The following is a 26,360-nucleotide window of genomic DNA, read 5'->3' on the forward strand; positions in this document are numbered from 1 at the left end:
CCTCATTTAGTAAAAGTTTCAGTCTGCATGAGAGCTTCCTTCTAAAGGAGCAAGCTCCTGCAATGTACAGACTGAATATCTATGCTAAGTATCTTCTGCATATTATAGCATAGACATTTTGTCAGCAACACTAAGAAGAAAAAAAGATGGGCTCCTTTTTTTTTTTTTTTTGTAATAATGCTTATCTACTTCATTTTTGTTAAATTTATATCTTATTTCAAATGACATAGGAATTATCTTTTTTATTAAAACAAAACCAAACCCCACTACACACTTAGGCCCACAATGTTTCTAGAATCCAAAGGCACAAGGATTTCATCACAGACCCATTTGCCTTACCTAGTGATACCTCCTCCTTCTAGTGACTAAGTATCTTTTTAAAAGGCTGCAAGAATAAACATACAATCCACAGATTTCAACTCCAATTTTGGGAAATTTTTAATTTACTATTGTAAAATTCAGGGCAAAGAAATATGTATTGATTGACCAGTACAGATACAATGCCAAATATATAGATCAATCAGGAAAGACTATGTATTTAAATTTAAGGATAAGTAAAGTGAGTGTACAATTGCCCAATTCTTGGTGAAAACAAAAGATAAGAGCAAGTCACTGCCACTAGAGGTGCCAGCACTTATATCTGTCAGCAGGCTGGCCAAGGAGAAGACTAGCCTTTGGCATTCAATGGACAGGGCAACATAGATCCCTTCAATTTGCCAATGAATTTTAAGTCCAGAACATTTTCAGTCTTTGTCTTGTTTAGTTGTTGATGAAGGGTTTCTAGGAAGATTTAGTAGTGCTTCAATTTTCTTAACATCATCTTTGGATCGATTTTTCTGTAAGCTACTTTCAATTTCTTCAGGGAGGAGTTCAGTAAATTGCAGTCTGGCTTTACTGTAATAAAAGAATGAAAAGGATATATCAAGTACTGCTCCATTTCTTTAGTTCTTAGATTTTTATTTTAGCTTATTTTTCTCTTAGAGAGCGAGTGTGTGCGCAAGTGGGGGAGCAGGGCGGAGGAAGACAGAGAGAATCTCAAGCAGGCTCCATGCTCAGCATGGAGTCAAACACAGGGCTCAATCCCACAACCCTGGAACACGCATGACCTAAGCCAAAATCAAGAGTTGGACGCTCAACCAACTAAGCCACCCAGGCGCCCTGATTTTTTTAAAAGATAGTATTTGTCGTCTTCTCCCTGTGACTTATGAGCAAACATTGCTCCCTGCACTTTAAATATAATGGACCTTCTTCGCTCTACTAACCTGTTCCACTCACATGCTGACTACGATTCTCATATCACCAAAATGGACACTGCTGTGGCGGCAGCTCTGATCCTTACGATATTCCAGAGTTCATACAGGGGTATCGTGCAGGAGCTGAAACACCCTGAGCTGAAGTGTGAGCCTTGCAACCTGGCTGTCCTGTTGCCCTCAGGGCTGGGGGGCATGTGACTGCCCTGCCACTTCATTAACTCTCTGTTGCCAGACCTTGTGGGAACTGCACAATGGTAAACTCAAGACGGAAACGTCAGATGGGACAACACTATAGATGTGTATTTACAAGGAATTAAAATCTAATTTCCAAATAACAGATCAGTTCTTTTTCTAAATCTAGTATTAGTGTCTTCCTTGAAGTGATTATCAAGGTCATCTATGACTTTCTTCTCAACTCTTCACAACCAGGTTTGACCATTTCTTCTTCCATATCTCTATAGCCAGTTTTCTGTATTTTTTTTTTTTCTAAAATTTTTAAATGTTTTTTTAAATTTATTTTTGAGAGAGAGACACAGCATGAGCAGGGAAGGGGCACAGAGAGAGAGAGAGAGAAAAAGAGACATAGACTCTGAAGCAAGCTCCAGGCTCCGAGCTGACAGCAAAGAGCCCAACACAGGGTTCAAACTCATAAACTGTGAGATCATGACCTGAGCAGAAATCAGATACTTAATCGACTGATCCACCTAGGTGCCCTGACCAGGCTTCTACATTTTCAGCTCACTAAGGCAATGTTTTATGTTCTCACTTTAACTTCTCTATGATTATTTTCAAGCAAAGAAGCAGGCATATAAGTTCTTAACTATTATTACTCTTCTCAGGAATATCATATATATACATACATACATACGTACATACATATATATATATATACATGTATATCTACACACACATAAATTTTTTACACTATTTCCTTTTGCCAAAGTATTTTTGCATTACTGTAATTCAATTCAAGTTATTGCTTTTAGCCATTCTTGAGGTTTTCTATCTCTGGTTTCCCTTTTTTATTGAAATACAATTATTATCTGTTCATATTTTTCCAAATGTTAATTCTTCTGCAACTTTCTATATCAAATTCAAATACCAATATACTTTCCCTACCTTTCCAATTTCTTAAAGTTTCATTTAAAAAAAAAAAACAAAAAAAAAGAAAAAGAAAAAGCTTCTGGGGCGCCGTGGCTCAGTCAGTTAAGTATCCAACTTCGGCTCAAGTCATGATCTCACAGTTCATGGGTTTGAGCCCTGCATCAGGCTCTGTGCTGACAGCTCAGAGCCTGGAGCCTGCTTCAGATTCTGTGTGTCCCGCTTTCTCTGTCCCTCCCCAACACATACTCTGTTCCTCTCTCTCTCTCTCAAAAGTAAATAAACATTAAAAAAAAAAAAAAAAAAAGCCTCTTATGACATCTAAAGAACTAGAAATAAGCTAACAACACTTTCATGCTTTTAATTCTCCACACCAGATTTTATACTGGCATTATAATTTTAAATGCTTTATCCCAGAACTTAGAAAACTACATATCTCACATACCCTCTTACAATGGAGAAGAGGAGTGAATGAAACAAATATGTATTGAGCATTGTGGTGTGATTCTGCCTATAGAATGGCTGAGAAAACTGAGGGCTTGAAATTAAGGAAACTAAGGTCACAGAACTAATTAATAGCCTAGCTGGGATTTAAGCTCTGTTTTCAAGGTTTAATTGGCTACAAAATCAATGCTTTTTCTCATATAGAACCTAAGTCCTTGGACAACTGATCTACAGATATTAAGAATTTCCATGTGTGGGGGCGCCTAGGTGGCTCAGTCGGTTGAGCGTCCAACTTCGGCTCAGGTCATGATCTCAAAGCTCGTGAGTTCGAGCCCCGCATTGGGCTCTGTGCTGAGAGCTCAGAGCCTGAAGCCTGCTTTGGATTCTGTGTCTCCCTCTCTCTTTGCCCCTAACCCACTCACATTCTGTCTCTGTCTCTCTCAAAAATAAATAAACATTAAAAAAACCAAAAAATTTCCATGTGTGTGTTTTTAGCACAAATCAAAGTTTTAAGTAAAAACATGGAAAAAAACAGACTGCTTATCTATTCAACATGGGGCCTGAACTCACAACCCTGAGATCAAGAGTCGCATGCGCCACCAACTGAGCCAGCCGGGTGCCCCAGAAACTCTTTGAATTGAGTGGTGGTTTAGAGTACCTGGGTTAAGGAGAACACCACAATGGCTAGGAAAGTCAGGTACCTTTATCTTCACCTGCTCCTTACCTCTCTTCCAATTTCAGCTCATGGAGTGCTTTGCGATCCTTCTGTGTTCTCTCTTGGACAGTCTCCCCGTAGAACTTCTGAAATGCCATCAACAGACTTCCTACAGGAGTGCTGAGGGGGAAGCAGAGAGAAAGCTTAGGAAAAAGCAGCCATTAGACCACACACCATGTGAGTGTCTGCTAAGGCAGGAGCAACACCGACTGAGCCACTTATTCCCTGACAGGTACAGGAACTCTGACAAAGTGTCCTTGTCAAATGAAGAAAAAATTATTAAGGCAATTTCCTTCCTGGTCTTCTAAACAGTAGAGAAAAACAATCACTGCAACTTCCCAAAATTAACTGGTATAAAAACAACAGGCCTATAAATTGGCTGTTTTATCATGAATGATAAACTGGGAAAATATATACTTGTGACAAGTTCTAGTAAGTAGCTTTATACTGAAGATTTCTCAGAAATGAAATTGTAACAGGAATGGTACCAAAACCTCCAGAAGGCAGGAACTGTGGAGGGCATATTTGGTTGGAGGAAGGATACCACTGGCTTCTGGGGATGGAACCACCAAAACATCCTAAAGTTCAAAAGTCTGGCACAACAGTCTCACCCACACTGTCAATAGTTACCCATTGAGAAACTGATTTAGATAACAATTATTACGGTAAGTTAAGGGTTTGGTTCTTATGTTCTCAAAGAAAAGGAGTTTTTGACTCTGAGATAACTTAAGTTCCCTCTGGCTACAACATAAGTAAGCTCATTTGAAAAATTACTGTAGCTAAGTGGCAAAGTCCATTGACAGACGGATAAAGAAAATGTGGTATCTACAGCCTTTAAAAAGATCCTGTCACATGCTACAACATAGATTAACGTTGAGGATGTTATGCTAAGTAAAATTAAGCCAGTTACAAAAGGACAAATAATATATGATTCCATTCATATGAAGTATCTAAAATAGTCAAAATCAGGGCGCCAGGGTGGCACAGTTGGTTGAGCATCCCACTCTTGATTTCAGCTCAAGTCATGATCTCATGGTTCATGAGTTTGAGCCCTGTGTCGAGCTCCATGCTGACATGTGGAGCCTGCTTGGGATTCTCTCTCTCTCTGCCCTTATCCCAATTACACACTCTCTCTTTCTAAATAAACAAACTTAAAAAATAGTAAAGTAGTCAAAATCATAGAAACAAAGTAAAAATGTGGTTGCCAAAGGCTGGGGGACAAGGGGAAGGGAGAATTAATGTTTAATGGGTACAGAGTTTTCAATTTTGCAAGATGACAAAGTTCTAGAGATCTTTTGTACAATAATGTGAATATAAAAACACTACTAAACTACACACTTAAAAATGGTCAGGCTGATAAATTTTATGTTATGTGTTTTTTTTTTTTTTTTTAATGTTTATTTATTTATTTTTTAACGTTTATTTATTTTTGAGACAGAGAGAGACAGAGCATGAACAGGGGAGGGGGCAGAGAGAGAGGGAGACACAGAATCGAAAGCAGGCTCCAGGCTCTGAGCCATCAGCCCAGAGCCCGACGCGGGGCTCGAACTCACGGTCCGCGAGATCGTGACCTGAGCTGAAGTCGGACGCTTAACCGACTGCGCCACCCAGGCGCCCCTATGTTATGTGTTTTTAATGACAATGAAAAAGAAATTATTTTTGCTGCTAATTTCAACAATTTTTCCCTTCAAGCCAAGATGGTATATTAACAATATAACAAGTGGTGCCTGGCTGGGTCAGTCAGTAGAGCATGTGACCCTTGCTCTTGGGGTCCTGAGTTCAAGCCCCACGTTGAGGGTAGAATTTACTAAAAAACAAACAAAACACAATATAACAAAAATCATGTCAGCGATAGATTATGACATGCTGAATTTTTAAAAATAATTTAAAAAAGGAATCCATAAGTCTAGTGTAACTTCCTCCTAAAAAGGGGGTAGAAAAAGGGAGAGGGTAGGTGGAGGCGAAGGGAGAACTCAGGTGAATGCCAGCTAATAAAAACAGAAGAAAAGACAGAACTAACAAATCATTTTACAACCATCAGTAATAACTGATTATGGCAACAATTATAATAGATTAAAACCACTAGAAAAAAGATAGCTGGAGAACATGCTATTCACATAGTCTTACCCAAGATTATTTACTAATCACAATGAGAATAACAGAAGTCTTTCAGTGGAGAAATTTAAGTCAATACTAAATATGGTAGGCAGAATTCTACAATAGCCCCCCAAATTGTCCTGCCCTAATTCCTCAACTATAAATTATACCCATGATTCTGTTACATAGCAAAATTTTACAGATGTAATTAAGGTTAGTAATCCGTTGAATTTGAGTCAATCAAAAAGGAAATTATCTGGATGAACCCTTTAAAAGCAGAGAGTTTTCTCTGGTGGCAGAGAGAAGTCAGAGAGATTCAAAGTATGAGAAGGATTCAACATACCAGTTGCTGGTCTGAACACAGAGGGGGCACTGTGGCAAGGAGTATGTATGCCTCTAGGAACACTGGTGTCTGGCTGACAACCATGCAGGGAACAATAACTTCAGCCCTACAGCCACAAGGATTCTGTAAACAACCTAAATGGTGTAGGAGCAGATTCTTCCCTAGTCCAATAAGAGCCTGCCTCATCCATACTTTGATTTTGGCCTTGTAAAACTCTGAACAAAGAGAGCCCATCAGCCTCCTCAGCCTTCTGACCTACAGAATTGTGATATAATAACGGGTGGTTTCCAGCCACAAAAGTTTGTGGTAGTTTGTTACACAGCAATAGAAAAGTACTGCACCAAGTAATTAACATCACTTACAATAGGTGAAGACAATATGTATCTTGATGTGATACACCGAGAAGGACTAACTTCACCTACACTGTATTCCTGACGAAAACATTTAACCTAAATCTACTCATGAAGGGATAATGAAAAGAAATTGGGAAATTTTCTGGGGGAAAAAGAGCAGTGGATCTATTCTAGCTTAAAGGAATCAAAACTGTAAATGCAATATGCAATTGGATCCTGAATTAAATATATGTATGTACGGCATTATTATAATAATTGAAAATTTTTGAATATGGACCATATCTTAGCTAGCTATATTGAATCAATGCTAAATTATTTACTGTGATGATTATACTGTGGTATCATTGGTGAATGTTCTTCATTTCATCCTGGGAGATACCAGCTAATGTATTCAGAGGTGAAGAATTATGAGGTCTCTACCAGTTTAGCCAGAAAGAAAAAAAGAGAAAGAAAAAGAAATTTACACACATTCCACACATATACAGAGACATACAACAAATATGACAAAATGTTAACTGGTGAACATAAGTGAAAAGAGTATATGGGTGTTTGATGTACTAATTCATTCAACTTTTCTGTAGGTTCAAATTTTTTCAAATTAACAAGCTGGAGAAGAAAAATTTTTTAATTTATTAAACAAACAAAATCAAACAAAAAAAATTTTTAACGGAATGTGCTTGTTAATTGTTTCTTATTATTTTCCTGCTCCTTGTAAATACCATTGTTCAAATTACAAATAGGTTCAGGTGTTAGTGATATCTAAGCAGTGATAATTGGAAGCAAAATCAACAACTGGGGTAAGATTAGAATTTGACAGTCAAAGCGACAGCCAATACAAAACTGAAGGCCTTTTATAGGCTATAAGATTTAAATTTATTCTTTAGAAATGCATGAGATTTTTAACAGTAAGGCATTAATGAAAGTTGTGTTAATTTAGTATCAAACCATATTAACACTTACCCTAGCAAGGCTCCAATTATGCCACCAGCCACCAGACCACGCAGGCCTAAGTTTATTCTAAAAAGGCTTCCTGTGACAGCTATTTTAAAACAAACAAACAAACAAACAAAAAACCCAATATTAAATTATCTTTAAGTACTAGAATCCATTTAAAAAATTTTTCTTCTATAAAAAGAACATAAACCGCTAAGTAAGTTTTCAGAACCCATTATCAATAATACATCACCACAACCTAGATTTCCTGAATCTAAAATGCCAAGGGCGCCCAGGTGGCTCAGTCGGTTGAACGGCCGACTTCAGCTCAGGTCATATCTCGTGGTCCGTGAGTTTGAGCCCCTCATCAGGCTCTGTGCTGACAGCTCAGAGCCTGGAGCCTGTTTCAGATTCTGTGTCTCCTTCTCTCTGACCCTCCGCCATTCATGCTCTGTCTCTCTCTGTCTCAAAAATAAATAAACGTTAAAAAAAAAAAATAAAAAATAAATAAATAAAATGCCAACACAGCTAGTTTCTCTTCCACACTGCAGGTTCAAAGGAAGAAACATCCCTTTTACAAACCTAATTTTTGTATATCCGTTCTACGGGTCCAACCTCTTCTCATTCTGCTTCATTTTTGCCCACCTCCCCTTAAAAATCTGTAATTTCTTCACTCCCATCTCTTCAGTTTCATCCTTCTTCAAGAAAAGCTTTCCCCAAAGAACAAAAACCCCTGCAGTTTGTACCTTGCTCCAGTCTCACCCTTTCTGTCCTGCTACACACCCCTCAGGCAGGCCTGCAAGTGGGCATTTGGTCCACAGTGCCACCAGGTGGTCAGTACACAGGCTCCCTTTCCTTCCCACTGGTCTGGTATATCCAGGACGTCATTCATTTTCCTCCCTCACTATGCACAACACAACTAATGCATCTCATGTAGTAACATTTTTAAAAAAACAATTGAGACTTATGTGTCTTAAGTACTATTTGTTTTTTTTAATTTTCTAAATTTTAAAATTAACAAGAAAAAAAATCACCTTTAATTAACATTACCCAGAGATGGTAATAAATTTGGTCTTTTTTTCAAGTCTTCTTTTCCAAAGAAAGCATTTTTTAAAAAATAAAATATTGGGGGGGGAGGGGTGCCTGGGTAGTTCAGTTGGCTAAGCAACTGATTCTTGGTTTTGGATCAGCTCATGATTTCAGGGTTCATGATTTCGAGCCCCCTGTAGGGCTCCATGCTGTTGAGCTTGCTTGGGATTCTCTCTCTCACCCTCTCTCTCTGCCCCTCCCCTGCTCACTCTGTCTCTCTCAAAATAAATAAACTTAAACATATGTGTGTGTGTGTGTATTTTTTTTCTTTCTTTTTTTGTAGGGGTGCCTGGGTGGCTCAGTTAAGCAGCTGACTCTTGATTTCGGCTCAGGTCATGATCTCACAGTAGTGAGATGGAGCCCCGCATAGGACTCGGCGCTGGGTGTGGACCCTGCTTAAGATTCTTCTCCCCCTCTTCCTCTGCCCCTCCCTCACTCATTCTCTCCCTCTCTCTCTCTCTCTCAAAAAAAAAATAAATAAATAAAAAATAAAAATAAATACTTTTTAAAAAGCTCTCAGAATAGCCAGAATCTAGAAGACTGACAACATTAAATGATGGCAAGGATGTAGAGCAAAAGAAACTCTCATTCATTGCTGGTTGGAACACAAAATGGTACAGTCACTTTAAAGACAGTCTGGCAGTTTCTTACAAAAACGAACATATTCTTACCATATGATCCAGCAATCACGCTCCCTGGTATTTACCCAAAAGAGCTAAAAACTTGTGTCCACACCAAAACCTGCACACATTTATAGCAGCTTTGTTCGTAACTGCCAATACTCGGAAGCAACCAAGATGTCCTTCAGTAGGCAATGGATAAATAAACTGGTATATTCAGACAATGAAATATTATTTAGCACTAAAAAGAAATGAGCTATCAACTCATGAAAAGAGACTGGAGGAAACTTAAATGCATATTGTTAAGTGAAAGATGTAAATCTGAAAATGTTATATAATATGTAACTTTCTAGAAAAAGGCAAAACTATTGAAACAGTAAAAAAAAGATCACCGTTTATCAGGGGTTGGTGGGCAGGACACATAGGTGGAACAGACTTTTAGGGCAATGAAAATGCTCTTTATGACACCGCAACGATGGATACATGTCATCATACATTTGTCCAAACCCACAGAATGTACACTAAGAGTGAAACCTAAGGGAAACTATGGACTTTGGGGGATAATGATGCATCAGTGTAGGTTCTTCAACTGTAACTAGTATCCCACCCTGGGGTAAAATGTTAATAGTGGGGAGGCTATGTTTAAGTGTGTATGTTGGGGGGGGCGGAATACAGTAAAACTTTGGATTGCAATTTACTTGTTCTGCGAATGTTTCACAAGATAAGCAATTATTTCTAGTAAATTTCAACTTGATAAACGAGCAAAGACTTGCAATATAAGTAGCACCTGACACTGAATGTCACATGATCACAACTGAGCCAATAGTTCTCTCTCTTTCTCCCTCTCTGGGAGATTGTGGGTGATCATCTCCCATGCTCGTATGCTCAGTTTCAGGCTTTTCAGAGCATGGTAAATCAGTGATTTTTCAGAACATTGGAAGGTGCCCACAACTGGCACTAGTGTATTTTTTGTCACTTCAAAGAACCTGTGGACAGTCCTTTGCTTTTCCATACAAGAGTAAGCTTAGGAATGCTTTGCTTCATTCTATGTCAGGCTGCCTGCAGATATAGACCCTTCCCTCTGTTGTCTTATGCTGAATACATTAAATACAGTATATGACAAGAGTTTATTAATACTGTACTGTAATCAACATCCGTTAGTAATAGTTAAAGTTGTCCTACACAATAATCCTCCTCTCTCGTCTCCCTCAAACCAGCCACAAAGATTTTCAAAGGTAAGTGCAGGTTAATCTATTTTTCTTTATATTTTGTACTTTCCTTATTCATTTGTATTATATTACAGTATTGTAATCATTTTTATATGAATATTTGTGAGTTGTGAAACAAATCATCTGAGTTTCCATCATTTCTTATGAGGAAATTTGTTTTGATATACAAGTGCTTTGGATTACAAGCATGTTTCCGGAATGAATTATGCTCCCAAACCAAAGTTTTATTGTATATGCAAAATCTTTGTATCTTCTGCCCAATTTTACTGTGAATTTAAAACTATTCTAAAAAATAAAGTCAGTTAAAAAGGGGGGAGGGAGTAGTGAGGCTTATAAGCTATCAGCAGCCAAACATCAGTCAGACTCTTTATTACACAAACTCTTTATTACCATGTGTTCTGTAAATAGTTTACTTTTTTTTTTTCGACCTTAGTGTTTATTTCTTTTTCTTGCCTGAATGCACTGGTTAAAGTCTCCAGTATAATGCTGAATACAACTGTATTCATCTCAAGTATACACCTTAATTACAAGTGTATACAGCTTTCCCATGTTCTCAGTCTTAGGGGAAAATCATTGTCTTTCACCATTAAATATGATGTTTGCTGTAGGTTTTTTAATAGATGATAGATGACCTTCGCTGGGTTAAAGAAGCTCCCTTCTATTCCTAGTTTGTTGAGAGTTTTTATCATGAATGTTGGATTTTTGTCAAATACTTTTCTAAGCTAACCTTAAATTCCTTGGATAAATTCTACTTGGTTATAGAATATAATCCTTGGTTGTTGCTGGATTTGGTTTACTAATATTTTGTAAAGGATTTTTGTGTACATACTTTTCGTTTTAAAGTAATCTCTGTACCACCTCACACTGGTCAGAGTGGCTAAAATAAAATGAACAAATCAGGAGACTGTAGATACTGGAGAGGATGTGGAGACACTGGAACCCTCTTGCACTGTTGGTGGGAATGTAAACTGGTGCAGCCACTCTGGAAAACAGTGTGGAGGTTCCTCAAAAAATTAAAAATAGATCTACCCTATGACCCAGCAATAGCGCTACTAGGAATTTACCCAAGGGATAGAGGAGTGCTGATGCATAGGGGCACTTGTACCCCAATGTTTATAGCAGCACTTTCAACAACAGCCAAATTATGGAAAGAGCCTAAATGTCCATCAACTGACAAATGGATAAAGAAGATGTGATTTATATATACAATGGAATACTACTTGGCAATGAGAAAGAATGAAATCTGGCCATTTGTAGCAATGTGGATAGAACTGGAGAGTATTATGCTAAGTGAATAAATCAGGGAGAGAAAGACAAATATTATGTTTTCAATCGTATGTGGATCCGGAGAAACTTAATAGAAGACCGGGGGGAGGGGAAGGGGGAAAAAAAAAGTTACAGAGAGGGAAGGAGGCAAACCATAAGAGACTCTTAAATACTGAGAACAAACTGAGAGTTGATGGGGATGGGGGAGAGGGGAAACTGGGTGATGGGCACTGAGGAGGGCACCTGTTGGGATGAGCACTGGGTATTGTATGGAAACTAATTTGACTATGTATATATATGTATATATATATATATATATGTATATATATATATATATACATATATATACATACATATATATATATATATATATACATATATATACATACATATATATATAATAAAAAAATATTTTTAAAAAAACAAAAAAATAAATAAATAAATAAAATAATCTCTGTACCCAACATGGGGCTCAAACCCACAACCCTGAAATCAAGACTCACATGCTCCACTGACTGAGCCACCCAGGTGCCCCTGTGTATATACTCTTGAGTGATAGTGATCTGTAGTTCTCTTTGCTATCTTCATCTTCTTCATTTGGCTTTGGTATCAAGGATAATACTAGTCCAAAGGAATAAGTTTGAAAGTGTTCCTTCTTCCTCTATTTTATGGAAGAGTTTGTGAAAGAAACTTCCCAAATAGCCACTGAAGCCATCTGGTCTTGGGCTTTCTTTGGGAAAAGATTTTTAACTAACAATTTAGTTTATTAACTTGTTGTAGGGCTATCCAAATTTTCTATTTCTTCTTGAGTAGATTTTGGTAATTTGTGTCTATTTTCTTTTTCTTGGTCAGTCTTCCTAAAGTTGTCTGTTATCTTGTCATTTTAAAAAAAATTTTTAATGCTTATTTATTTTTTGAGAGAGAGAGAGAGACAGCATGAGTGGGGGAAGAGTCAGAGAGAAAGACAAAGAATCCAAAGCAGGCTCCAGGCTCTGAGCCATCAGCACTGAGCCCGACGTGGGGCTTGAACTCCTGATATGTTATTGTCTATTTCACAATCTGTTATTGTCTATTCTCCTCTCAATTCAGTGTTTCTTTTTATGTATTTATGAGCTCTGTTGTTAGTTTATATGTTTATATGTTTATAAATGTTATATCTTCTTGATGGATTGGTCCTTTAAATATTATAAAATGAGGGTGCCTAGATGGCTCAGCTGGTTAAGCATCCAACTTTGGCTCAGGTCATGCTCTCAGTTTGTGAGTTCGAGTCCTGCATCAGCCTCTCCATTGACAGTGCAGAGCCCACTTTGGACGTTCTGTCCCCTTCTCTCTCTGCCCGTCCACTGTTCACTTTCTCTCTCAAAAATAAACATAAAAAAAAAATTATAAAATGTCCTTTGTCTCTAGAATTTTTTAAAAAGTTTATTGATTGATTGATGAGAAAGAGTGTGTGTGCACGAGCAAGGGAGAGGCAGAAAGAGGGAGAGAGAGAATCCCAGGCAGGCTCTGCACTGTCAGCACAAAGCCAGATGTGGGGCTTCAACTCACAAACCGTGAGATCATGACCTGAGCCAAGATCAAGAGTCAGCTGCTTAACCAACTTAGCCACTTAGTTGGATACTGTTATTTTTTTTAATTAAAAAAAAAAAAAAGTTTATTTTTGAAAGAAAGAGCATGCAAGCATGTGAGCACATGCAAGTGAGGGAAGGACAGAGGGAGTGACAGAGGATATGAAATGGGCTCCCTGCTGACGGCAGAAAGCCTGATGTGGAGCTCTAACTCACAAACCGGGAGATCATGACCTGAGCCACAGTCGGATACTTAACTGACTGAAACACCCAGGCACTCCCTCAAATACTAGTTTTGTTTTTTTAAATTTTTTAATGTTTATTTATTTTTGAAGGAGAAACAGAGCATGAGTGGGGGAGGGGCAGAGAGAGAGGGAGGCACAGAATCTGAAGCAGGCTCCAGGCCCTGAGCTGTCAGCACAGAGCCTGACGTGGGGCTCGAACTCACAAACTGTGAGATCATGACATGACTGAAGTCAGACGCCCAACCGACTGAGCCACCCAGGAGTCCTTCAAATACTATTTTTAAATTAGGGAAAAACAGTTAAAAGAAAGGAAAACAATAGGTTTATAGAGTGTTTTATATTAACTTACATATTAACCATTTCTAGTACTTTTCATTTCTTCCTGTCAAGTTACTATTTGGTGTCATCTCCTTGCTCCAACATACCTCCATTCCTTCCCTCTCATTTGTGCTATTAATGCCATATACAACTTTAAATATGCTGTATGTCTAACACTGCAATTTTGTTATTATTTTACATAATTGTCTTTTAGATTAGTTATGAGAAAAAATATTTATACAGCCTTTAATAATAACTTATATAATTATCTTTATCAATGCTCTTTAATACTTCTCATAGATTCAAGTTACCATCTGGTTTATTACATCCTTTTAGCGTGAAGAATTTCCTATAGTATTTTTGTTAAGGCAGATCTGCTAGTAACAATTTTTCTTTGTTTGTTTATCTGCCAATGTCTTTATTTTTGCCTTCAATTTTGAAGAGTGGTTTGTTAGAAACAGAATTCCTGGTTGACAACTTATGCTTTTCAGGCCTTTGAATGCATTCTACTGCCTTCTGGTTTCCATCATTCTGATGAGCAATAAGCTGTTAATCCTCTTTGGTGTTCCTCATGGGAGTTATTTTTTTCTTGCTGCTTTTAAGATTTTTCTTTCAACAGTGTAACTATTATGTGCTTAGGTGTGAATCTCCTCATGTTTGTTCTTCTTGGAGTTTGTTGAACCTTTTGGATGTGTGGATTAATGTTTTTCATCAAATTTGGGAAGTTAAGGACCATTATTTCTTAAAATACTTTTTTCTAACCCTTTCTCTCTTTTCTACCTAACATTCCCTTCACACATCTATTGGTATTTTTGATGGTGTCCTATAGGTTGCTCAGGCTCAGTTCATTTCTCTTCATTTTAAAAATTCTGTTCTTCACGAAAAATCATCTATATTGATCCCTCTTCAAATTCACGAATTCTCTTTTGCTATCTCAAGACTGGTGTTGAGCTCCTCCTCTCCAGTGAAATTTTAAATTCTATTGTTGTATCAACTTTCAACTTTTCATTTGATTTTTTTTTTTATAATTTCTGTCTTTATTGATATTCTCTATTTGGTAAGTCACTATCATCATACTTTTATATTTCTTTAAAATGGTTTGAAGCCTTGTCTTCTATGTTCAATGGATGGGTCCAGTCAGAGACATTCCCAGTGAGTGCTTTTTTAATCCCCTGGTTTTACATGTCATATGATTTTTTTGTTGTTGAAAACTGGACATTTTAGGTAATAAATTATAGCAACTCTGGAGTTAACACCCCCCACACAGGGGGGATGACTGTAATTCTTTGTCTATGTAGTGACTTGCCCGGACTAGTTCTGTGGAGTCTTTTTTCTGCAGAGTACAGCCACTAATGTTGTTGCTCAGTTTTTATTTGTATGCGTGGTTTCCTAGGCATCACACTGGCTTAAGTAGTCAGCCAATGATTTGTCAGAAATTATGCTTAAGCATCCCAAGCTAGTAACGCTCCTATCCTTTACCAACGTATCTGTGGTTGAAGAATGCATTCAAAGTTTAGACAGTTTAAAATCTCTTCTGGCTTTTTCTTTTGGTGTTCACAATTAACCCTCACAACTAACCAAAGATAAGTAGGGGCCTTGCCAGTCTCTCCACAGTGTGCAATGAATACATACTTACACATGTGTGCAACTTTCCAGAATTCTAGGGATACATAGAATCTTATTAAAACCCCCTGTGGCTGTCTTGTTCCCTAGATATTCCTGTTAAGATTCTGCCTCATTTGCCAGTCTATTCCTTACCCCAAACAGTATCAAAACCTCAGATTAGCTGTGTGATATTATCCTTCCCTGTTGCAATTGTTTTCAGCAACACCCCTTGGCTTGGAATTTTCTGTTTTCTGCTCCAAATAAAGCCAGTCCTCCAGCCTGTCCTTATGAAACTTCTGCATCACAGAGCTGTGGGCTAGGGGGGCAGGAGGAGCCCTAGGCTGAAACACCACAGACTCCCAATTTTCTTACTGAAACTCAGTAGAAATTCTTGGATAAATGCTTACTGATTTGTTGTGTGCCTGTGGTCAATTTCCAGCATCTTTAAATGGTTGTTTTTGATAATTATGTCCAATTCTATTGTTGCTTTTTGTGAAAGGATTTGCCAAGCTCCTCACCCAGTCATTCCAGATGTCACATATACATTTATAAATGTCCAGATGAATGCCATATAATAACAAGGGGAGACATTCTTGATGTGATTTTGACTTCAGGGGAAATTACTTCAGTGTTATACCATTAAATTCAATGGTGGTTGCTGGTTTGAGATAAAAACTTATCTTGTATCATGTTTATTTTTTTACTAATTTTTACACTCAATTTACATTCAAGGAACATTTATTCTACTCTACTATGTGTCAAATAGTTGTGATATAAAAGGCGAAGACTTTCTCTGATATCAAGTAAGTCATCTAGTGGAGAAGCAAAACAAGTTAACAGGTACAACATAGAGTTGTAAGTGCTTTGATTAAAATATTTATAGTTAATTATGGGAATACAGGGGAAAGACACCTGAAGACCCAAAAATAAGAAAATAGGGACTAGGAAACTAAAGCTGACAGATAAGCTGAACCTTGAAAGACAGGTTCAATAAAAGCTGAATAAAATTATTTGCAGGAGTGGGAAGGCATGCTCAAGAAAAGGGACCAATACATGTAAAGCAAGATTATGATAGGTTTGGGAAATCAAGAGTAGAGTCATAGGGTGGAGCAAGAGTGGTACGTGAGGACCAGATCAAGAATCAACATTACAATGATGGGAAACTATGAAAGAAGCTCAAGCAGAAAAGTGTTATACTCACATTCATATTTCCAAAAAGTAACTAAGGTAACAGTGGAAGTGGAGGAAACCAAGACTAGAAACAGGGAAGACCAGATAGCAGCAGTGGGAAGAAAGAGGAGGTGAGAGTCCCTACATATTAAAGGAATCTAATTAAAGGACTAGAACTTTGCAAAGAGGGGGATAAAAGGCAGAACCATATCATTATCTGGTTTCCAGGTTTTTTGTTTATTTGTTTAACATGGTAAATTATAAAGAACCTAACAACAGGAGCAAGTATGGAAGTTGGGGGAGGAAAACAGAGTTTGGTTTGGATATAGGCATTTGAGCCTACAGAATACTCATGGAAAAATGGTGGCAAGTTAAAAAAGGGCAAGTTCCAGCTGCTCCAGTGCTATTAATGCCTATTTCTAGTTTTATATTTTAAAATGTTTCCATTAAATTGTTAAGTTCAAATTATGTGTACATGTGTTTGCCTGTGTGTATATATACATATACACAGAGAAAGAGAGCATGCACTCAGAAGAGAGAACAAGTCAAGAAGCAAATGGGCTAAAATGTAAACAACTGAATCTCTGTATATAAAGGTTATATGGTGTTCCTTGTATTACTTTTATTTTTAAAACTTTTTGTAAGCTTGAAATTATTTCCAAATTAAAAAAATTTTTAAATGTTTTATGAATTATATGTACCTTTTTGCATGTGAGAGAATTACATGAGGTAGTGAGTGTCTGAGTATATGTGGCACTTCACATTTACATTTCTGGAAATAATACTTCAATACTTATTTTTTAATGTTCATTTTAAAGAGGTCACATTTACCAGAGGCATAAAGCTTTAAAATAAAATCCAAACTTAGTATGAAAAATCTGGTCCCTTTCTATGTAATTTCACCAAACTTATCTCAAGCCACTCTTCCCCTTACTATGTTCCAGCCTTATCCTGCTTTTGAGGAACTTTCTTGCCTTGGAGACTTCACCCTCAATGTTCCTTCTGCATAAGCTACTCTTCTTCACACTTTTCAGGTATCAGCTTAAATGTCACCTCCCCATAAAGGCCTTCTCTACTCACCCTGATCATCCCATTGCTTCACCTGTTTGCTATTTTCTATCACAGCAGCCTTTTTCTCCCCCAACCACATTAGACTATAAAACTCCATGAAAGCAAAGACCTTTTCTGTTTTGTTCACCAAGTATACCAAGGGCCAAGCATAATGCTCTCCATACATTTTGCATGAATGTTGAATGAGATGTGATGAGAAGTCAACCAAAGAATTCAGTAGTTCTGATTTATAAGTCCTTAAATATTTCCCAAACCATATTTGAGAAGACTGAAAAACATAAACAAGAACAAAAATGTCTTACCTCCTGCAATGACAAAATGGCTTAGGGCATTTTTATTTCGGTACACATTTAGCCCAGTATTCACTGTGCTGGGAAGAAGGGGGAAGAAAGAAAACATAAAATTTAAAGCATATCCCCCTTACTTTCTCGACCACAATTTTCACTAAAGTGATAGGTATTAGAAACGCCTACTAAGTCAATTCCTGGTCTTAGTCTAGGTCCCATCAATGTGTTCCCGACTACCAATATTCCCTAGGTTTTCTAGGTGGACCTTCTGTTGAAGAATGAACCAAAGAATTTCTCTTACTTAGAAACCTTGTCTCTACTTTGATAATAGGTGGAAGACCTCCATCCATGGATGCAAACCTATATCTGGACCAATCTTTTACATAGATAAAAGTTCTTGGGGAAAAAGGTATTATGAATCACTTTCATGTGGGTGTTTAGTTTTTAAAAATCTCACTTGCTCAAAAGATGTGCTCCCAAAATAATACTAAGACCTTTTGTCACAACTCAGAGAGAACTTACTTGAATATAGTCACAAACACTGTAGTTCTCCAACTCCAGCGCCAGCCATACCGGATGAAGCCTCGTGTGGCAGCACGATGTGCAGATTGCTAAAGTTAATGAAAAGGCTGTGAGGTTCCAAGACCCCTTAATACCTTCTTTATTCTAAAACTGTGGTAGAAGGATGGCTATGGATTAGGCAGGGACACCTAAACAGAAACATTATTAAGATCTCTAGAAATACCGTTTACTGAAACTTAAGCAAAAGTCCCATGTGCATCCTATTCTATCGGGAGATAGAAAAGGAACTAAGAATTGCCAGTGTCAACCAAGCAATCTATCAATGAGGCATAAACAGAGAATCTATGTGGCAAATGCCATGGCAAATATAAAGTCAGTGTTAGACATGCTTTTTATATCCAAGAAATCTTGGAAAAAAGAAACCATAAAATAAAAAAGAACCAAAGAAATGGTAAATAAAAGGGTAAGGATGATAGTAATACAGATATAGAGAAAAGAGCAAAGAAAAGAGAACTGATATTTACTGCCCACGTTCTATGTAAAAGTTGTGTTAACATATTACCTCATTTAATCTTTACAACTTTTCTTTTAGGCAGGTGTTTCAGATTTAACTAAAGCACAGAGAGTAAGTTTCTAACCAAGATCACTCAGCCAAGAAGGAGTAAGTCAGAATTGGAAGACAGGTTGTCTGTCTCCACATCACCATGGAGCAAGTCTGGTACAATATCCTGAGGATATAGTCTAGATTTTGAGAGAATCCCTAAGTGGATCCTTAACTACTACAAGATACTGGGCAAGTCAAAACCTCTCTGAAGAGTATCAGTATGGACTCGTGGCTTTTAACAAATAGGCAGATAAATAAATAGATACAGATGTGTGTATGAATATGTGTACATAAGTATATATGAGCACACACACATTTCCTAGGGCTTATAGAAGCCATGATATCCCTGTAAGTGAGCATATGTAGCATCAAATCTTTGTTTTTTTAATGTTTTTATTTCATTTTTGAGAGACAGAGTGCAAGCGGAGGAGAGACAGGGAGAGAGATACACACAGAACCCGAAGTAGGCTCCAGGCTCTGAGCTGTCAGCACAGAGCCCGATGCAGGGCTTGAACTCATGAACTGTGAGGTCATGACCTGAGCTGAAGTCGGACGCTTAACCGACTCAGCCACCCAGGTGCCCCTCAAATCTTAGTTTTATATATAATTTTTCCACTAAAAGAAACTAGAACTCCTTGGTGATGACTAACTCTGGGGCTGGTACTGGAAAAGTAAAAGATGAGCCAGGAACATCTTGCTATGCCAAAAAATAAAGATATGCTCAAAGAACGATGGGGACGTATAAAAAGAACAAAGGAGCTAGTTTAAAGGGCTCCAACTGTCCAAATCTAGGCCAATTTCAGCATCAAGATAAACAATGATAAGAATGGATTATAAACTACAGAGTAAAACAAGAATCCACGAGTCCACATTGATAGAAATAAATTATAAAAAGACAAATACAGGAGAAGGGAAAGCTCTTCCTTAAAGCTGAATATGAAGCAATAAATGTAGGAAAGATGGGATTAGAAAATAACCATTTCGCAACCACCACAGTATTAACTCTTTCAGGTAAGAGTCATCATTGAATACTAAAACTAAAGCATGGAAATTTGATGAAAAATAGGATATTTACATAGTCTCAAAGTATCTCATAAGTATCCATAAGATATTCACTAATTACATTTACTAATTATCTTGATTTCAGCTCAGGTCATAATCTCAGTCCTGACATCAAGTCCCACCTGGGCTTGCACTGGGTGTGGAGCCTGCTTGAGATTCTCTCTCCCTTTCCCTCTGTCCTTCCCCTGCTTGCACGTGTGCTCTTTCAAAAAAAATTTTTTAATAAAAAATAAAAAAATTACAAAGGGAGAAAAATAGTAATTTTACAGTGGATAAGCCTGGCAGAGACCATCTTAACCAAGTGCCAAAGTAAACATCATCAGTAAAGGGACAATAGATATCATGTATTCCTGATATAATGTACTAAGTAAGAAGTACATTAAGTACATCTAAGTAAGAAGTAAGGAGTACTAATACCCCAATCTAGGGTATTCCTGCTAAAACACATAGCTGGAATCTAATCATGAGAAAACATTAAACAAATCCAAATTGAAGAACATTCTACAAAATAAATAGCCCACATGGGAATGCAAGCTGGTGCAGCCACTCTGGAAAATAGTATGGAGGTTCCTCAAAAAACTAAAAATAGAACTACCCTACGACCCAGCAATTGCACTACTAGGCATTTATCCAAGGGATACAGGTGTGCTGTTTCGAAGAGACACATGCACCCCCATGTTTCTAGCAGCACTATCAATAATAGCCAAAGTATGGAAAGAGACTATATGTCCATAGATGGATGAATATATAAAGAAGATGTGATGTGCATATATATGTATATATATATATACATATACGTATATGTATATATATATACATATACATATACGTATATGTATATATATATGTATATGTATATATATACATATACATATGTATATATATATACATATACATATATACATATACATACATACAATGGAGTATTACTTGGGAATCAAAAAGAATGAAATCTTGCCATTTGCAACTACGTGGATAGAACTGGAGGGTATTATGTTAATCGAAATTAGTCAGAGAAAGACAAATATCATATGACTTCATTCATATAAGGACTTTAAGAGACAAAACAGATGAACATAAGAGAAGGGAAACAAAAATAATATAAAAACAGGGAGGGGGACAAAACAGAAGAGACTTATAAATATGGAGAACAAACTGAGGGTTACTGGAGGGGTTGTGGGAGGGCGGATGGGCTAAATGGGTAAGGGGCACTAAGGAATCTACTCCTGAAATCATTATTGCACCATATGCTAACTAATTTGGATGTAAATTTTTAAAAAAAATAAAAAATAAAAATAAAATAAAATAAAATAAAATAGTAAATAAATAGCCCCAATCTTCAAAAATGTCACAATCAAGAAAGTTAAAGAAAGAGAAACTGTTCTATATTAAAAGAGACTAAAGAGGGGCCCCTGGGTGGCTCAGTAGGTTGGGCGTTCGACTTCGGCTCAGGTCATGATCTCACAGTTCGTGGGTTCGAGCCCTGCATCGGGCTCTGTGCTGACAGCTCAGAGCCTGGAGCCTGCTTTGAATTCTGTGTCACCCTCTTTCTCTGCCCCTTCCATACTCCTACTCTGTCCCTTAAAAATAAACATTGAAAAAAAAATTAAAAAAAAAAAGAGAGGGGCGCCTGGGTGGCGCAGTTGGTTAAGCGTCCGACTTCAGCCAGGTCACGATCTCGCCGTCTGTGAGTTCGAGCCCCGCGTCAGGCTCTGGGCTGATGTCTCGGAGCCTGGAGCCTGTTTCCGATTCTGTGTCTCCCTCTCTCTCTGCCCCTCCCCCGTTCATGCTCTGTCTCTCTCTGTCCCAAAAATAAATAAACGTTGAAAAAAAAAATTTAAAAAAAAAAAAAAAAAAAAAAAGAGAGACTAAAGAGGCATGAAAGGCAAATTTAACATCTGATCCAGTATTAGATGCTGGACCTGGAAAAAATATTATTTTTATTTACTTTTAAAATAGGGGTGCCTGGGTGGCTCAGTCGGTTGAGTGTCTGACTCTTGGTTTTGGCTCTGGTCATGATCTCATGCTTCATGAGACTGAGCCCTACACTGGGCTCTGCACTGACAGCGTGGAGCCTGGCACAGAACCTGACTGGGATTCTCTCTTTCTCCCTCTCTCTCTGCTCCTCCCCCACTTCAGCTCCCTCTGAACACTCTCTGTCAAAATAAATGAATAAACTTAAATAAATAAATAATATTGGAGAGACGACTAGCAAAATTTACATAAAGTCTGAAAATAAGACAACAGTACTATATCAGTGATAATTTCCTGATCTGGATAATTATATAGTGGTTATATAAAAGAATGTCCTTGTTTTCAGGGAAATACATGCTGAAGTATTTATCATGACTATAACTTACTCTTTAGCAGTCACAAAAAATAATAATATGCATTATACAGAGAGAGAATGCTATAGTAAATGTGATAAAAAGTTAACATTTGGAGAATTTGGGTGATAGGTATATAGGAATTCTTTGTACTACTTTTACAACTTTTAAGGCTGACAGAATTTAAAAAAACAAAACAAAACCCAAACAACTAACTCTCTGAGCTGTAACTTCCTCACTTATACAACAGAGTTGATGTACAGATCTAACAAAAGAGTTAGCACTCTATAAACTGTAGAGTTATAAATGCTAATTATTGTTTTAGTGTCCTCCAAGGAGACCCTGTGAATGGGGTTAATATGCTACAGCTAAGCCTTGATGATTTAGCTAGGGATTAGAAATATATTTCAGATACTATACTTGATCTTAGCCAAAAGACTGAGAAGTGATAGAAATATATTTCAGAAAGTAGAGCCATGGTAGTAATCCCTCTGAAGATAAGAAAAGTAGTCTGACAAACCATGTGTATGCTCTTTAGCATTAATATGTATACTGTTCTTAAGTGCAGGTTTTGTTTCTTTACTCTGACATCTTAACCCTTCCAACCCTACCACCTAACTGAATAGCTAAGTGTAAAGTGAATTACTAAACTAATATGCCCTCAAATACTTTTAGAGTATCAGTACTTACCACAGCATCAAACCGGCTATGATAAACTTCTGCTTGGCTCTGCTCAACATAGTGCTGTTTAGCATGGATAAAAGCTGGTATTCCTCCATATGCCCAGCCAATGATGCCTGCTGAAATAGCCGCCTTATAAATATTCTCAAGTTCCTTTGAAGTTCTCTGCTGTTCACTAAGACATCAAAAAGACAATGTTGTTTGGGATTAGTTTATGGATACTGCTCTCCAAAAGACAGTACATTCAAAATGACCCCAATACTAACACTACCACATTTTTCATCATGGGCAGAATCTCCGGATTAATAAAATCTCCTGATGAATTAAATACCACAGTTATATCACAAGTAGCTCAAATTTCAGCCAAAATTAACCTATGCTGTTAGAAATCAAGCTATTGGTTGATTACCCTTACGAAGATAGTGACTAGAAGGGGCACAAAGGGGAGCTTCTGAAATGCTGCTAACAGTTTCTCGGTGTTGGTTACACAGCTATGTTTAGCTTGTGAAAATTTGTTGATCAATATATTTATGTGTAAATAGATGCACATTATACTCCAATAATGTTTTTTTCGAAGGTGGTTTTATTTGATGACTATTACAAGTCCACTACATCTCTGGAATCAGGAAGAATCTGTAAAAGCTGGATGCAAGGATCAAGATTTCCCTTTTTGAATTTTAAGCTAACTTTTGGAAATGACACACAAACTTATGGATTTTAGGACAATGTATTCAAGAACAAAATCCTAGATTAAAAAAAAAAATCAAAACCTGTCTTTCTGAATTCACTTTTATGCCATGCTCAGATTGGGCCTGTATGATAAAAAGCAACAAATGAGAAATCTCACTGTGCAATGGACACCACAGACCAACCTAACATAAGGAAAAACCACTGTTTAATTCAATTTGTTACTCTCAAAAGAAGAAATTAGAATTGATAATAAAGCTTTGAAGATGTTTCTAGAAGCTCTAATGAATAGCTAAGTTTTTAAGTATTATGTTACTATAAATGGCCCTCTAAATACTAAATGTTATTTACATTACTAAATCACTTTCTTTGGAGACTATAAGGTGTTTATCTAATTCTAATTATCAATAACCACATCTCTGAAATCAGAATCAGTGAGTCTTTACAGCTCCTGCATCTACAAGAGAAATCTAAATAAAATTTCTCAGAAAACTGTAATTCTTATACTTACTTAGGCCAATAGGAAAAAACTGCTATAATTTGAACCCTGTACTTATCTTGTATAGTGAATAAGATCAAAAACATTTACCTAAAAATTGGCCTATGACAGAACTCAGAAAAGAAAATGTAAAAGCTTAAAATTTAACAAGCCAGATGAATATGCTTTGCCTCCTTTTCATTCTCTGAAAAATTCCATGCCATAGGTGATATTTATCTCCATTTTATTTATTTGGCTCTAAGAAGTCCTATGGTTGGCCCAAACAGCTAATAAATGGTGAAGAAATAGCACAGTGGTGGAAAAGACCTAAACTACAAGTGACAACAGGGTTGTGGTTCTGGTTCTGTCACCCACTGTTAAGTGACCTGCAGCCAGATCACAATCTATGAACTTTAGTTTCCTCATCTATGATGGAGGGGAACATAGAAGTTAACCTAGATTACCTTCAAGTTTCTTTCAGCTCCAACATTCTGTGGTTTCCAAAGCTGATCAAAATAACACCCTTCTGTTATATACTATATAGGATCTTTCACAAGTATCTCAAGTAAATATTGACTGGAAGGATTGATTGGAAGGACCAATGAGAAAGGCTGCCTCATTATCTTTAAAATAAAGATGATATTTCAATAAAGCAATTAAACACGATTCTGCCAACTCCTTGTCCCAACAATCTCAGCAACATAATAAAGCTTCAAAGTTAATTTAACCACCTGGTAACAGTGTAGTATTGTAAAGTATTTCATGAAAGGGCCATTTTTCCACCAATAATTGATAAATGATGAAATAAATGAATAAATGAAATGAGTTTTCCATTAAAGTGAACTCAGTTTGAAGTTAATTTTGTATTCTGAAATAACCTTATTTGTTGCTCTAGCTAATATCGTTTCTTTTATAAAAATGAGACAATACTTGCTATTATTTTTTATATATTCATTATCTGACAGAATAAACATTTTACAGCTCTCTCTGCCGTTTCTCCAATCTCCATTTTTTTGGAGAGAAGGGGGAGCTATGGTCATGAAATACCAAAGTTTGGAATAAAGTGAAATGCGAAAAAAAATACTGGAGCGTAATCTCGCTGATGTGGATTCCAGGGTCAATTCTGACACTAATTAGCTCGGTCCAATTCTTCTAATTTGTAAAATTGGGGGTTACACTAAGACTATATTCTCTAAAAATGCTCTGACTTATAATGAGTTTCACCCCTACCATTTGTAAACTGTCCTGTCAATCAACAGAACTACTAAATGGCAATGTGAGGACACAAACTTGGGATACAAACATTACAACACCAAATCTTATTCAAAAACAAACCACATCACTCAGGGGTCCTTCACCCCAGGATGACCCAGGTTGCAGGACAGCTCTTCGCAGTCCCCTCCCCACAGACCCTAGGCACTTTTACTCTTTGACAAACAGGTCCCGGAGGCGGTCCCATCCGGATTCCAGGTAATCAGGCTCTGGGACGTAGGAAGACAGCTTCTGGTTCTCCGAATCGGCAGCCACAGCTCCCGCAGCAAAAACCCGAGGGAAAGGACACAGCGCCCGGCAGAAGTAGCTCTGTGGCGCTGGCGGCCGCACCTCCATGGCCCTCACGGAACCTGCGGGCACACGCTTGGGTTCTCAGGGCTCCAAGGCCTCTGGGAGACGCCGTGGGAGGACAGTAAGGATAACTGCAGTAATAAATAGGTGAGTACCCTTCTACCATGCCCAGCTAATTTGCTGCCAGGCTCGCCACCACATTCTTGACACCCTCCTCCCCAGGGCCGGCACTGACTTATGAAGACCTTGGATACACGAGACAGGAAGTCCCACCTTCAACGGGGCAAAGGCCAATAGGCGGGACGACGGCGTAGCCGTAGCCAAGCACTTCCGCCTAGAGGCGGGACGAACCCAGAGTGCCTGGCCCGCCCCCCGGAAGTGAGTTGGCTCGGAGTAGCGTGGCCCCGTCGCCGGCTGGTTTCTTTGCCTGTCTTTGGGCTTTCTGGGCCACGTAAACCGGGTCTTCGTCAGTTTCCGGGAGGCAAGATGTTGTCACAGGCTGAAGTAGTTTAGCGTGTTTAAAACGCCAGAAATTCCACATAGATGAAAAAGAAAGTGGAGTGGGGAAAGGGGAAGACAATTCGCACAAATAGAAGCCCTACCTACTTTCACTTACGTAGTGAAGCCTCCGAGCTGGGCGGGGATTCAGTTTTGGTTTCAGAAAAAACCAGATGTCTTGGTGCCTGATAGACCGAGATTTCCAGAAAGCTCATTTGAAGAATCAGCTTT

General features: G+C 37.7%; 1 protein-coding gene across 1 annotated transcript; it reads right to left on the bottom strand.

Annotated features, from left to right (window-relative positions):
• Nucleotides 1–413: 413 nt before the first annotated feature.
• TIMMDC1 (translocase of inner mitochondrial membrane domain containing 1) lies at nucleotides 414–25,904 on the bottom strand. The gene is made up of 7 exons (XM_025914074.2): nucleotides 25,495–25,904; nucleotides 22,913–23,078; nucleotides 18,230–18,318; nucleotides 17,723–17,790; nucleotides 7,267–7,345; nucleotides 3,523–3,633; nucleotides 414–894 (listed from the first exon to the last, which is right to left on the bottom strand). The coding sequence occupies exons 1-7, from the start codon at nucleotides 25,674–25,676 to the stop codon at nucleotides 744–746; spliced, it is 846 nt and encodes a 281-aa protein (XP_025769859.1). The 5' UTR covers nucleotides 25,677–25,904; the 3' UTR covers nucleotides 414–743.
• Nucleotides 25,905–26,360: the final 456 nt, after the last annotated feature.

The sequence above is a fragment of the Puma concolor genome, chromosome C2, assembly GCF_028749965.1.
Source record: "Puma concolor isolate L17-30 chromosome C2, mPumCon1.1.hap2, whole genome shotgun sequence".
Classification (NCBI taxonomy): Eukaryota; Metazoa; Chordata; class Mammalia; order Carnivora; family Felidae; genus Puma; species Puma concolor.

What these genes read in the sequence shown, in the direction of transcription:
- TIMMDC1 (XM_025914074.2), bottom strand. Translation starts at nt 25,676, where the DNA reads ATGGAGGTGCGGCCGCCAGCGCCACAGAGCTACTTCTGCCGGGCGCTG. An exon ending in CGGGACCTGTTTGTCAAAGA is followed by an intron (nt 23,079 to 25,494) that starts GTAAAAGTGCCT and finishes TTGATGTCTTAG; the next exon opens with TGAACAGCAGAGAACTTCAA. An exon ending in GAGCTGAAATTGGAAGAGAG is followed by an intron (nt 895 to 3,522) that starts GTAAGGAGCAGG and finishes CTTTTATTACAG; the next exon opens with TAAAGCCAGACTGCAATTTA.